Source organism: Dromaius novaehollandiae, chromosome 1 (genome assembly GCF_036370855.1).
Source record: "Dromaius novaehollandiae isolate bDroNov1 chromosome 1, bDroNov1.hap1, whole genome shotgun sequence".
In the NCBI taxonomy this organism is placed as follows: Eukaryota; Metazoa; Chordata; class Aves; order Casuariiformes; family Dromaiidae; genus Dromaius; species Dromaius novaehollandiae.
This window is the reverse complement of record NC_088098.1, coordinates 154,568,502-154,581,758: the sequence shown is the minus strand read 5'-3', so window position 1 is coordinate 154,581,758 and position 13,257 is coordinate 154,568,502. Positions and strand designations below refer to the sequence as shown.

Sequence of the window (13,257 nt, the reverse complement as noted above, 5' to 3'; positions counted from 1 at the left end):
CATAACCCCACCGAGCTTTGGGCACCAGGTGTGTATGCGGTGCCCCACCGCCCCCCCTGGAGGGGCTACGTGGCACGATGGCAGTGTGGGGGAAGCAGGTGCCAGGCGCAGAGGGTGGGAGATGCCATTGCGGAAATGCAAGCGCAGGATTGGGTAACGCCAGCCGGTGTCCCACGGAAGTCGTCAACCAGTGGCACCTCTCAGGCCCCATACCTTCTGCAGAAGTGCAGTGAATAGCAGGGGACCATGGCAGCATGTGGATGCAAACGCAAGTCGAGTGTCTCACAGCTGCAGAGGGACTGCAGAGACCTGTTGGTCTCCAGCATGATTTTTCCAATCATGATTGGTCTCAAGCATGATTTTTCAATTTTTGATTCACGGGCCATGTAGCTTAAGTCCTTGGCCAACGCTCCTAGATGCAAAAGAGCCAAGTGGGATTTGGGAGGGCATCAGAGCTCTGCCCTGGGGTGCTTTCTGTGGTGAAGTGCTGTTTGCTAGCTGCTTCGACCTTGGGCTTCTTCCAGCGCCTGCAGCAAAGCCAGCAGGCTTGTTGGGGTTGAGTTTAGAGCTCGTGTGAAGTCCAGGGTGTCCTTTCCCCAAGCAGCTCCCTGCATGCTTCCCTTGGTAGCCAGATGGTGCCTGTGCAGGCACCTGCTAGGCATCTGCAAAATGCTCAGGAGTGGAAGGGCAAGACAAGTGCCTTGGTATAATTATGCGCCCCACGCTCATTCACTACCATTCCAATCTGAAGAAGCATACAGAAATGCGTAATAGGAGCTCTGCTTGTCTCTTTGATTACAGATGCAGGTGTATGAGATGGCACTGCAGCTTCTCAGCTGGGTGCCAGTTTTGAGACTCTGGGGAATCCCGTAGGTGAGTCGTGAATATCTGTTTCCTTTTTTGGTTTACTGGAAAGAAGCACTGTTTACTGTGGAATATTTTATTCGTGTGGCATTTACCTTCATACTTTCTGTTTAGGTCCTCAACGAAGAAAGTGTCAGGCCAGAACAGGCATGTCTTCTCAGAAATCTTTGGAAGTGCTAAGGAGATCTTGAAGCACTGAGAGAGAGCAAATGGTGGGTGTATTTCAGTGTATGTCAAGCGTAATCATTGCAAACCTGAGCTTCAGAAACATGTACGGATAAGCTGTAGCCTATGCAGGAGGAAGGGATTGATCAAAGCCTCACAGTGGTGACGCACCGTTTCACTCCTTGCAGGCATTGGCAAGCCACAGAGCTTGTCCAGGGTGTCTTCTACGAGCGTGTTCTGCACTGCATTTGTGAAAGTGCCCAGAATAGAGTGGTAAGAGCTTGGGGCTCAGTCCACTGTATGTGACTGTTAAGCATATTGACTGGCGGAGTTGCCAGGATAAGCCTTGGTTCTCAGAAGGCCTTTTTCCCCACACGGCTTGTAATCCACTGTACCTCCTGCTGTGTCTGCATCTCAGAACTTGCAGGGAGTCCCTAGAGGCCCTAGACACAAAAGGCACACCAAGTGGGATCCCTGCTGTGAAAGGAGGCCCAAAGTGATGCCCTGATTCACAGGTCAGGCAGGCGTTTGGAGGGAAGGTTCTGCATTCTTCTGCATGCTGTGTACCTGAACAATGTCGAGGCTTTACCTTTCTCTGATTCCTGACAGTGTGTCACAGCCAGGAGGAGCCACCTATGGCGCGGAAAAAGGCAAAGCAAAAAGGGCGAGATTGCCAAATTGCCTGGGAGTGGACTGGAGCCATCACAGTTCTCACTCTCTATGGTAACAGACATCACCATGTTCTCAATTGCCAGAAATTCCCAATGTGCTCCTCAGCCTGGCTGTCAGAGCAGCTCAGCTGGTGGTGATGACACCTTCCCAGCTCTAGGCGTTGCTTTGGAAAAGGACACTAACATTTCCACACTCCCAATGTGTGTGTCCACAGTACAGGCAGGGATTTTGTGCTTTGGAAACATATTCCAAAGACAGCATTAAGAGCATTCAGTGGAGCAGAAGTTGCCATCTTGTTTCCTCAGGGAGGCCTGGAAAGTTGCGTATTGGTCTTTGTTGAGCACACTGAGAAGAAGGACTACGTGGCTCTCCTAGATTCTGGCATACTGCGGAGTACCTCAGGCCCCGCTGTTTCCCAAAGCTAGCTCTCCTCCCCAGCATGGGCAGAAAAGGCAAGTTTTTGCCTTTTCAAGGCAACACAGTACAGGCCAAGAAGAACTTGAGAGGACACTAGACTTGGGTGGTTGGTGCAGACAAAATCAAAAGCCGTGTGGGTGCGGGTGTGCCTGGTTTTTGACCTGCAGTTTTCGGTACCCCACTGCTCCTGCTCAGAGGCAGGGTGCCAGGCACCATGGGGGCCACACGCCGCTCCCCCAGCACCCTCACATCAGCTATGGCCTCGTCCAGCCAGGGGGCCGATGGGGCCCAGCGCTGCAGCCCTGGGAGCCCGTCCACAGTGTGGGGCCGCTGCACCCGTCAGGGCCGGGCTCTCCTCTGCCCCGGCACCCACAGCCCGCATGTCCTGAACAGCTGCCTCCCCCGACACGCACCGTCGCACAGCCCCAGGATCCGGACCAGCCACCAGCAACCGCCCCCAGCCCCCCACAGCCAGAGACTGCCCACTGCAGCTCCCTGGAGAACCAGGCCCACCACGCCCACACAGCTGCCCACCCCACTTGCCCCTGCGGGCAGCAACAGCCAATGGGCATGCCCCACACGCAGCCCCGGCCAATCAGCAGCTGCCACCTGCTGTGCCTGTTGCCAGCCGCCTCCCCCCAGATCTTCCTCCTCAGGGCCTGGCCCCGCCCGCATGTGCCCCCAGCCCGGCCGGGAGCGGCTGGTCCTGTGGGGCCAGGCTGGGTCCTGTGGGGCCAGGTCCATCCTTGCTAGGGCCAGGCAGCGAGGGGCAGCTGCTCCCAGCGCGCCAGTGACTGCCCTGCAGTTTCTCTCATGGGCCGCTCACCAGCCTGTGAGGTTTCCCAGCAGGGATTTAGGACTGTTTGTTGGGGCAGCCGAGGATTATTTAGTAATAAATATCTGTAAAGTACCCTGTGACAGAAGGGAGAGCAACTTCTTTCCTTTTTTTTTTGCTAAGTTAAGCACACAAATGCAGAAGATACACCTACTCCTCATCTCAATTCAATTTCTACATATCAAGACTCATCATCCAGCGCCGTGCCCCCCCCCCCCCCCCGCCAAAAAAAAGAAGACTCTAAGGAGGCCCTGGTAAAAGTGAGCAAGCGTTGGCAGCTGTGAGCACATTCTGAGTATTGATTCTCGACACTCCTGTTCCTCTTGTGATGCAGTTACACCCCATTTGCCCTCAAGAGAGACCAAAGGAGGAAGAGCTGGGGCTTCACATGCTGGAAGTGACTCAGTGGGCCCAGGGAGTCACCTGGCTAAACCACCAGATTCGGCAAAGCCAAGTGTCAGCATACTGAGCCAAACACATAGCCTCTGCTACTGCAGCTGTCAGGCCGCTTGAGGGCTGTACAGCATGGGAGACTGTCCAAGGTGTGTTAATGCCCTGACTCCTTTAGAAGGGTGTCACGGGACGACAGACTACCTACGGTCCCAGACCACATAGGTTGTGTGTGGCACGAGGGAGAGGAGGAGGGGGAGAAGGAGATCTACTGCACGACTCCACAACTTGTCTCAAAGATCAAAATTTACTGCACAAGCTACAATGGTACAAAGCAACAATCCTTATTAACAGAAACTTAGCTCAACTGGAACACTTTCTAATTACACTAAAAGCTATGCTAATGACAACTACTCAGTAACAGACAAAGCTAGCTAATTTATACTAACTGTAACTACCCAAACAAATGAACTAGGCAGACTGATTCTAACTGATCTTACCCATGCATTGCCTCAGCAGCCAACATACACTCAATCCCAGGGAAGGAACTGCAGGAGGGCATCCCCCTCCCCAGGGGATCCACAAGTTGACAGACCCACTGTCACCCACAAAGAGCCCCAGACAGCCTCTGGGGCCAACCTATTTATACCCCTTAGGGGAAGGTGGAGGTGGAGTTGTGAGGCCAGTTGTGGTTCTCTTCGTGCAGTCTCAGTCCCTAGCTCTTGGCTGCTGCAGGGTTCAGCTCTCCTCCATCGTTGTTATGACGATCACACCCACAGTCATGGGGGGGGGGGGGTCCAAACACCCACAACGACAGGCTAGCTGCCTTGAGCACTCTTCAGCACTGAAGAAAGGAGTTTGCGAATGACTGCTTTACTCTTGCAGTGGTGGTTCCAAGGAGAGATCCCATAGCTGGGGTAAAAAGGAGTTAATTCCAGTCCACGATGATTAACACTGCCCTAGCAGTGAAAGCAGGTTTTGTTTCTCAAGGTCCTGACAAGGAGGAGATAATTCCAGACTGCAGTAATTAACACTGCCCCAGCAACGAGAGGAGGTTTTGTTTCTCAAGGTCCTGGCACCCAAGCAGGCCTTATTTCAAAGTCTTGATGTCCTCCATTTTGGAGTGCGAGGCACAGGAATGCAGACTGCTTGTAACTGGCACCAGATGGGGGGGGGAAGCTGGGAGCATCCCCCCACAAAGGGCAAATTACAGAAGTTGTTCTCACGTTCTTTGTAGGATGACAGCAACTATTAAGGAAATCTCAGGTGAACCCAGCCCTGTGCTGCCCACTGACAGGCAGTACGGATGTGTAACATACCGCTGTTGAATTGAAATCTTTCTAAGCAGAGTTTGAGAGGGTGTTTTGCCAAAGCCCCAAGTCAGGGTGCTGCAGAGACCCAGCTGGAGGGCAGTTGTGACGAGGCTGGGGTCTTCGTGACTCTAGAGGTCTCGACCCAATTCCCTGCTCCACCACAGAGACCCAGGGGCAAGACACACTGATGGCCTCAGCTGCTCACCTGTGTCAAGAGAATGACAGTAAAGTAAATGCCATTTCCCAGAAACAGGAAGGAAATGTAGTCATGCTGTGAAGTCTCAGCAACCAGCCCTGTGAGTTGGAGCAGACTCAACAAGAGCCTGTTTCTCAGCGACCTCCAGAGGCAAAGGCTTTTTTTGGCTCCTCAAGTCAAAGAAAGGCCAAAGCCAAGTGCCTCAGAGCAGCCTTTGCTTTTGGAAATAAGGAGGCAACAAGCTCTTAGAAGAAATCCATACTGTGACAGCAGCTGCATGTCCAGGTTTTGTTGCAAAGCCACCTACTTGCCCTTGGAAACCTGGGTCTGTAGGAAGAGAAGTATTTGCACATCTGGCGTCTTAAAGTCATGTAGCTTTTGGTGCAGGGGGAGGGAAATTCCTGCCAGAGTCTGGAAAGGGACAGAACCCATCTGGATGCTAGCTATGGCCAGTCTTGAAGAACTGAGCCTTTCACTGTAGAAGCTGGGGGATGTACAAGTCAGATGCCACCCATGGCAGGAAATACTCCTTTTTTCCAAAGCACCAAGGTACTGAGCAGTCTTGCGGGGATGCCTAAGTGAGAGACGAGTCCTGACAACGTGGAGCATATGAATGGTGTTTGGAAGAGCAGAGGGCATAGGAAGGGGAGGTGGTGCCTGTGTGGGAGAAATGGCAAAGCAGGAGAGCAAGGTTCAGGTGTCTCCTTTGCCGCAGGTGGCCACCAAGGGGCTGGCCCTGGCTGCTGGTGTGGGGAGTGCAGCCGTCACCATTTTGGTTCCCCTTCCATTCAGTGCAAATTCACTTCTGCAGAAGTGTGTTGCAGCCTGTAATGAAAACTCTCCTTATCTCTGTTTGCTTACAGACGTTCCTGCACACAGAGCTCTTCCAGCTTCTCACCTGGATCCTGTTTTGGAGCATCAGGGGAATGCCAGGGGTAAGCGGTCAAGATTTATTCCCTTCATGGAAGGAGCCTTTACTTTTCAACATTTATTCCTGTGACATTTCACTGAATAAGTCCTCGGCCAATGTTGAGCTTGTGTGAAGTCCAGGCCATCCTTTCCCCCAGCAGCCTCATGAGAGGAGACTGCTGCTTGAATGCCTGTCCCTTAGTGCAGCGCACAGAGCAAATCCTGCAGCACTTGATGAACATGCAGGGAAGAGGGAGGAGCTGGTTCTTCCGATCCCAGAGGCAAAGGGTTGCTGGGCCACCTGAGAAACATGCGCAAATCTCACTGCTTGCCTTTCCTCTCCTATGCCCTTCCCTCACCAGGTTTCTCAGGACTCTGTGAGCTTCCCCAGGGACACTGCAGGTGCCAGGGCTGCACCTTCCTGCCATGGCCTTCCTATTGGATCCTACAAGGGCCTTTACTCCTCGCCCTCTCCTGCAAGCTGGCAGTAGGGGTGACAAATGTTTTCAGAGACAGCAACTGTTTGCCTGTGTTCCTCTGGAAATGTAAGAGTCCACCTGGGCCCCCTCGAAAGACAGCACAGAGGATCCTGGGCTTTCCTCCCAATACTGCTGTATTCCCTTTTCTGCCTCACCTCTACTATTCATGGCTTGAGTGTTTGGGAGCAGAGCAATGCCATTTCTGTGCGTCTTTGTGCCTTTTTTAAGGCCAGTACTGTTCTTCCTATCTCAGTCCATTTTGCTCCCTTTCCCAACCAGCCCCCTCTCCCTTTTCTCTACTTGGAGATGTTCAGCTTCTGCGCACAGAAGACCATTGCACTAACCCCCAGCAGCCTCTGGTCTCACTTTAGCAATCCTCTAACTCATTGCTCAGAGCTGCATGGCCATCCTTCACAGCACCTCCTTCCCCTCTCGGTCACCAAATCCACCAGGATTCAGTGCAGCACTCCCAGGGAGTTCACTTGCACTCCAAGGCTCATCTGCACTCCCCCTTTCAGATGAATGAAACCTGAAGGACAGCCCGAGCTGGGAAACTACAGTGATGAGGGGACTGAGGGCATCCCTTGATGCAGGGCAACTCTCTGACAGCTCCTCTCCCTCATCCAACCCTGCTGTAAGCGCTGTGCATTACACCCAGACACAAAGGACCAAACACCCAAGGATTAACACCATTTAGCCCAACAGGTTTTTTATTCTCTTCAGAATATGCACAGGTTTTTTATTCTGCTTAGAATAGGAAGCCGAGTGGAGCTGCTGCTGGGATTTTCATTTTCTAGAGTAAACTCATCCTTTTTTCTTTCGCTTCCTGGCTGTGCTCTGCCTTCCTCCATACTGGGCTCTTCTCCGTCAGAGGCAGCGGCAGGGTTAGCTGGTACCGCTTCTCTGCAACAACGAGAATGGCTTTCAGGAAAGAGCACTCGCTGTCAGCAAGGAAGGGTCTGCTTAGGAAAGCTTACAGCAGACGTCTCTACAGAGTCCTCTCAACAGCTCACCAGGCACTCCACCATACTATCCCTACACATGCTTTGTTGCTAAGAGCAGCCATGTACTAAAGAAGGTCAGAAAAGAACAACTCACTGTTTTCTCTTCCTCAGCTGGGAAGTGACTATACAAGTCAGCACTACCCCAAACAGCACCCAACCCGAGACTGCGGCAGTGAAGACCAAATGCTGCTTTTGTCGGGCTCTATGAGCTGCATCCTCTGCACCTTTCTCATCACCAAGACCTGGAGGAAAGGAGACAATCCCATACATCCCTGGGTTCTGCAGGACTGATAATCTCAGTGTGTGGTTGGGATTCCCAGGCAATTTTACATCCCGTGTTGTTACTATCGCTGATTCTGGTCTCTTGGCACTGGCGGACAAGAAAGCTCATTGACACTTCTCATGGGCAAGAGCCCACCGGCCAGTGAAAGCCTGAACCAGCGCTACCCCTACCTGTGCCCCTGGGCTTCAGGGAGGGCATGTGTGCTGGGGAACTTGGATTCCCCAGGAGGACAATAAAAGAGGTAAAAAGAGAAAATAGTAATAAAAGAATCAAAAGGAAAGGAAGAGAGACTACTTACCCCTGCGATCTCCCTGAGGCTTAAGCAGAGGCTCCAGCCCCTGTGACGCTGCAGAAGCTTCAGTGACTTGAGGGACATCTGTAATTACACACGGAAGAGAAAAGGGTAAAATACCTGGGGCAATACATGTGTTAGGAAAGGAACTCTAGTGCACTGAAAGGGATGTTGCTATGCCCTGGGTAGGTCCAGATTTGCACAGCGGCTGATGGGCCCGCCTGACCTTTGGCCAGGGACACGGTGGATCTCACAGTAAACCAAGAGTCACAACTCACAGGTGCGATTCCCCAGAAACTCAAAACGGGCATCCAGCTGAGGAGCTGCAGAGCCACTGTCATCTGCAGGCAGAGCTGTAATCAGAGAGACAAGAAGAGCTCCCAGTACATATTTCCGTGGGCTGCTTCAGATTGGAATGGCAGCGAATGAACGTGGGACGCATAATTACACCAAGGCACTTGTCTCACCCTGCCACCCCTGAACATTTTGCAAACGCTTAGCAGGTGCCTGCACAGGCACCATATGGCTACCAACAGAAGCATGCAGGGAGCTGCTGGAGGAAAGGATGGCCTGGACTTCACACAAGCTCAGCATTGGCCGAGGACTTATTCAGTGAAATGTCACAGGAATAAAATGTTGAAAAGTAAAGGCTCCTTCCATGAAGGGAATAAATCTTGACCTCTTACCCCTGGCATTCCCCTGATGCTCCAAAACAGGATCCAGGTGAGAAGCTGGAAGAGCTCTGTGTGCAGGAACGTCTGTAAGCAAACACAGATGAGAAGATTTTTCATTACAGGTTGCAACACACTTCTGCAGAAGTGAATTTGCACCGAATGGAGGGGAACCAAAATGGTACCAGCTCACACCAGCAGCCAGGGCTGGCTCCTCTGCAGCTTCCTGCAGCAAAGGAGACACCTGAACCTTGCTCTCCTGCTTTGCCTTTTCTTCCACACAGGCACCACCTCCCCTTCCTCCGCCCTCCACTCTTCCAAACACAACTCGCATGCTCCACGTTTCCAGGACTTATCTCTCACTTAGGCATTCCCGCAAGACTGCTCAGTACCTCGGTGCACTGGAAAAAAGGAGTATTTCCTGCTGTGGGGGGCTTCTCCTGGCTCTGACACATGTGGAAGCACTGTCAAGAATCAGAGGAAAGTGAAACCTCAGCATTGCTCAGGCACACAGCATGCAGAAGGACGGAGAAGCTCTCTTCCAAAATCCTGCCCAACACGTAAATCAGGGCATCACTTTGGGCCTCTTTTCACAGCAGGGATCCCACTCGGTGCACCTTTTGTGCTTAGGGCCTCGAGGGACTCCCTGCAAGGTCTGAGATGCGGACACGGCAGGAGATTGAGTGGATTAGGAGTCGTGCTTGCTAACATGTGCTCAGTGGGGTTAAAACCGCCTCAGTCCCCACGTGGCAAAGCTCCAAAATCCCTGGGAGCTGCGTGGTGTGGGAAGGGAGGCTACCTCACAGGATCCACAAAGGTTTATATGCACATCTCTGACACACTCATTGCAATAACTTCCACACACCAGAGACAAAAGTCATCTTCAGAAAGCCGCTCTCGCCTTGCTGTAGAACACTTCCGATGCCCTAGTACTTTAAAATTTGCCCACTGGCACGATGTGCAGTAGTGGGCGCCAAGAGAAGATCAAAAACCACTTTGCCACACCAAGCACCCTGGGACACATTGCTGAAGCCCTCCCAAATCCCTCTTGGCTCTTTTGCATCTAGCAGCGTCGGCCAAGGACGTAAGCTACATGGCCCACGAATCAAATAGTGAAAAATCCTGCTCATTCCTGGAAGGGAATCAATCCTGACCACTTACCCCTGGCATGCCCCTGAGGCACAACAATGGCATCCGGATGAGAAGCTGGGAGGCCACTGCCTACAGGAACACCTGTAAGCAAACACAGACAAGTTTTCATTACAGGTTGCCACACTCTTCTGCAGAAGTGAATTGCAGTGACGGGAAGGGGAATGGGGACACGCACGCAGGTTGAGAGTCTCCCAGCTGCAGGAGGGCCAGGGACACTTGCTGCCTGGGACCTGGCGCCTCTCCAAATCCTCCGTCAACGCACTATCCAACACCCCGCAAGCACCCCCAGGACAAACACGCAGCCCCTTGGTGCTTTCTTCTGGGGAGGTCTCTAACGTACACCAAGGAAGCCAGAACTCTACAAACTGGGAACCTTTAGCACCGGAGGACAACAAGGGTTGTTTACATTCCTCATGCACAGAAGCCCACTGGCCAGTGCAAGACTCAACCAGCGCTACCCCTAACTGTTTCTCTGGCCTGCCAGCAGGGCACGGCTGTTGCAGACCTTGGCATCATCCGGAGGGCACAACAAAGCGAGAAAAGAAATGCTTATTTTTTCAGCTGAATATCTGCTGACTGCTCACCTCCACGATGTCCCGGAGTCACCAGTCCAGGCTCCAGAGCAGAAGAGGGATCTCCATCCGCTACGGCCACAGCTTCAACCAAACACATGGGAACAGTTCCTGTTATATATATATGTTGCCATATACTTCTGCAGATTTGTACGGGTACAAACTGAAGCCTGCACAGAGCTGCTGGGGGAAAGGATGCCCTGGAGTTCACGCAAGCTGTAACTCCACCCCAACAAGCCTGTGGCCTTTGCAGTAGGCACTGCGAGCAGCACAAAGCCTTCCCAAGGAAAAGCACACCGCGGCAGATAGCTGACGGCCTCCCAAGTCCCACTCTACTCTTGGGAGTGTCTGAGCAGCAGCCAAGGACTTACTCAGGTCTCTGCCATATGAAGAACATTTTCAAAGGTAAAAGCTTATTCTGTCAAGTGAATAAAGCTTGACTACTTACCCCAGGGATCCTCCCGAGGCACGAGAACTGGATACTGCCGAAAAGTTCGGTAACCATCGCCTATAGGCAGAGCACAAACCGAACGCATTGGTGACAAGGTTTCCTTCTCCACACAGCAGTTGCACTGAATGGAAGGGGGGCCAGGCAATGACATGGGACATATTTGCAGGTCAAGAGTCTCAAAGGTGACAGGTGTCACCTTTTGCCTGGCACCTGGCAGCTCTCAAAGTAAAGGAATGCTCACAACTTACCCCTGGCACCCCTGCGAGGCTCAGCAACTCTTGGACCACCTGAAGAGGAAGCACCATGTACAGTTGCACACGAACTACATACTACAAAGGACGTTCTTATTCTTGCAGGTAAGGAAAAGGTGACTACGTACGCCTGGGAAGACCCCGAGCCTCAACAACGGGATCCAGGCGAGAACTGGGATAACCTTCAACCACAGCCTCATCTGTAACCAAACACACATGGGTTCACATAGCAGTTCTCAGTACATATTTCCACACTCTTCTTCTGATTCGAATGGTGGTGAACGACAGGGAGCATAAAATTACACCACACTTCCACTCAGGTGCATCTGGCGAGCACTTAGCAGGTGCCTGCAGTGCCACCATAGGGGCATAAATCTCAGCGGGCATGGAGCTGCTGGGGGAAAGGGTGCCCTGGACTTCACACAAGCTGTAGGCTCAACCCCATCATGTCCCCTGGCTTTGCAGCAGGCACTGGAAGCAGCACAGGCTCGGGGGACTCGGCAAGTGCTTTGCGCGCCAAAGCTCCCAGTGCAGATCTCGGAAGCCTTCCCCAGGTCACACATGTGGGTCGAGAGCCTCACAAGTGCAGAGGAGCCGGGGGGGACCTGTTGGCTGGGATCTGGCAGCTCTCCCAATCCTGCATCCAGGCGCTATACCACAGGCCCCAAGCACCCCCAGGACAAACACACAGGCCCTCAGCACCTTCTTGCAGGGAGCTCTCTAACGGACAGCACTCTGCAAAGGGGCAACTCTCAGCACCAGATGACACGAAAGATCGTTTACCCTGCGCGGGCACAAGAGCTCCCCGGCCACCGAAAGGCCAAAGCGGCGGCAGGAAAGGCATGCTTCTGGTCTTGCCAGGGAAGGGAAGGGAAGGTCAGGTCCCCCGAGGACTCACCTCCAGCATCTTCCCAAGCCTTCGGTCCTGCATCCGGCCAAGCACCAGCATCACCAGCAGCCACCGCTGCAACCACCCGCGGGGACAACAGCTCCCGTCACCCAGCGCCAGGCGCTGCTCCAGGCACAGCTCTCGCCCCCAGACCCCGGCGCCCCCCAGCGCACCCCCCTCCCCGCGGCCCCACAAGCCTCGCCGAGCCGCTCCCGGCTCCCGGCTCCTGGCCCCGGCCGCCGCCTCCCGCCGCCCCGGCCGCTCGCCAGCCGGCCCCGCGGCCCCCAGGCTGCCTCCGTCGCCGCCCGCCCGCCCGCCCGCCCTACCTGGGCCCGGCGCTGCCCGCGGAGCAGCCCGGCTGTCCCGGGCACGCAGGGCCGCCAGGAGGCCGAGCAGCAGCAGCAGGCGGCACCCGGGGCCGGACGCCCCCCGCGCTCGCACCATGCTGCCCGCCGCCAGCAGCCGCCCGCCGCCGGCGCCCTCGAGCAACGCGCGCGGAGCGGCGTCTGCGGAACGCGGCGCGGCACAACGCAGCGCAAAACACCGCCCCGCACCGCAGCACAACGCACTGCACCGCCCCGCAGCCCAACGCAGCGCAGCGCAAAACACCGCACTGCCCCGCAGCACAACGCAGCACAACGCAACACTGCGCAGCGCAGCGCAGCGCGCGGCCCCTCTGTGAGCTCAGGGGCGCCCTCCGCGCGCCTCCGCGGGGGCGCAGGGGGCCGCGCACCCCCGCCGCGGCCCGCGCTCCCTCCGCGCGCCGGCGCCGCCCTGTGCGGGCAGTCCGGGCATGCTGGCGGCCGGGGGTGCTGCCGCCGCCCTCGAGGAGCCCCTCGGGGGCAGCCCGGCTCTCTGCCCACACGCTCGCGGCCCTGCGCTCGCCTCGCTGCTCGGCAGCTCCGCGCCAGCGCCTGCCGGATCCGGCCTCGCTCGCTGCTCTCCTTCCCGCCCCCGCTGCCGCCGCTCTGCTCCAGCCCCAGCCCCAGCTGCAGCTCTGCCCTTCTGGAGCTGGCCCAGGGGCAGCTGCTGACAAGTGGGGGGGCTCCAGTGCCAAGCCTGTGCCCCATCTCTCAGCCCCCGTCCAGCTGGGATTCAGAGTCCTCCATTCTTGCTGGCACCACTCCTTCTGTCCCCTTTGCTTTGGGACCAACATTTCAGGCCTCCTTGGGCTTTGCGCAGCACCCGAAGCAAGCAGAGCTCTCCTGGGCCTGGGCCTGGGCCTTGCCCCGAGTGCTCCTCTTACAAGACAACCCTGGAAGCTCAGGAAGAAGGTTCCTGCTCTTTAAAGGAGGCAGATTAGGAGAAGCGCACTCTCTCTTTTCGGAGAAGCAGCATTCTTTAACCCAGGACATCCTGGAACTGCTAAAGCCCTAAAGAAACATTACATCAAAATGTTTTATTTCTAGCTATGTATTGCCAGTTTGGCAAAAGAGTTCATGTATCCCTAAC

At 54.8% G+C, this 13,257-nt stretch overlaps 1 protein-coding gene and 1 long non-coding RNA gene across 2 annotated transcripts; both read right to left on the bottom strand.

The window, feature by feature from the left end:
• Positions 1–6,923: 6,923 nt before the first annotated feature.
• On the bottom strand, positions 6,924–8,824 carry LOC135327496 (uncharacterized). The gene is made up of 5 exons (XM_064506534.1): positions 8,676–8,824; positions 8,098–8,222; positions 7,826–7,903; positions 7,339–7,486; positions 6,924–7,143 (listed from the first exon to the last, which is right to left on the bottom strand). Exons 1-5 carry the CDS (start codon positions 8,822–8,824, stop codon positions 6,960–6,962), a joined length of 684 nt encoding a protein of 227 aa, XP_064362604.1. The 3' UTR covers positions 6,924–6,959.
• Positions 8,825–8,888: 64 nt separating this feature from the next.
• Positions 8,889–12,331, bottom strand: LOC135329981 (uncharacterized). Its single transcript, XR_010391703.1, has 7 exons — positions 12,132–12,331; positions 11,045–11,880; positions 10,914–10,952; positions 10,663–10,722; positions 10,227–10,298; positions 9,652–9,723; positions 8,889–8,954 (listed from the first exon to the last, which is right to left on the bottom strand). It is a non-coding gene; the product is annotated as an uncharacterized LOC135329981 (long non-coding RNA).
• Between the last annotated feature and the right edge of the window lie 926 nt (positions 12,332–13,257).

What these genes read in the sequence shown, in the direction of transcription:
- LOC135327496 (XM_064506534.1), bottom strand. Translation starts at nt 8,824, where the DNA reads ATGCGAGTTGTGTTTGGAAGAGTGGAGGGCGGAGGAAGGGGAGGTGGT. An exon ending in GCCTCAGGGAGATCGCAGGG is followed by an intron (nt 7,487 to 7,825) that starts GTAAGTAGTCTC and finishes CCTTTCCTCCAG; the next exon opens with GTCTTGGTGATGAGAAAGGT. An exon ending in CAGCTGAGGAAGAGAAAACA is followed by an intron (nt 7,144 to 7,338) that starts GTGAGTTGTTCT and finishes TCGTTGTTGCAG; the next exon opens with AGAAGCGGTACCAGCTAACC.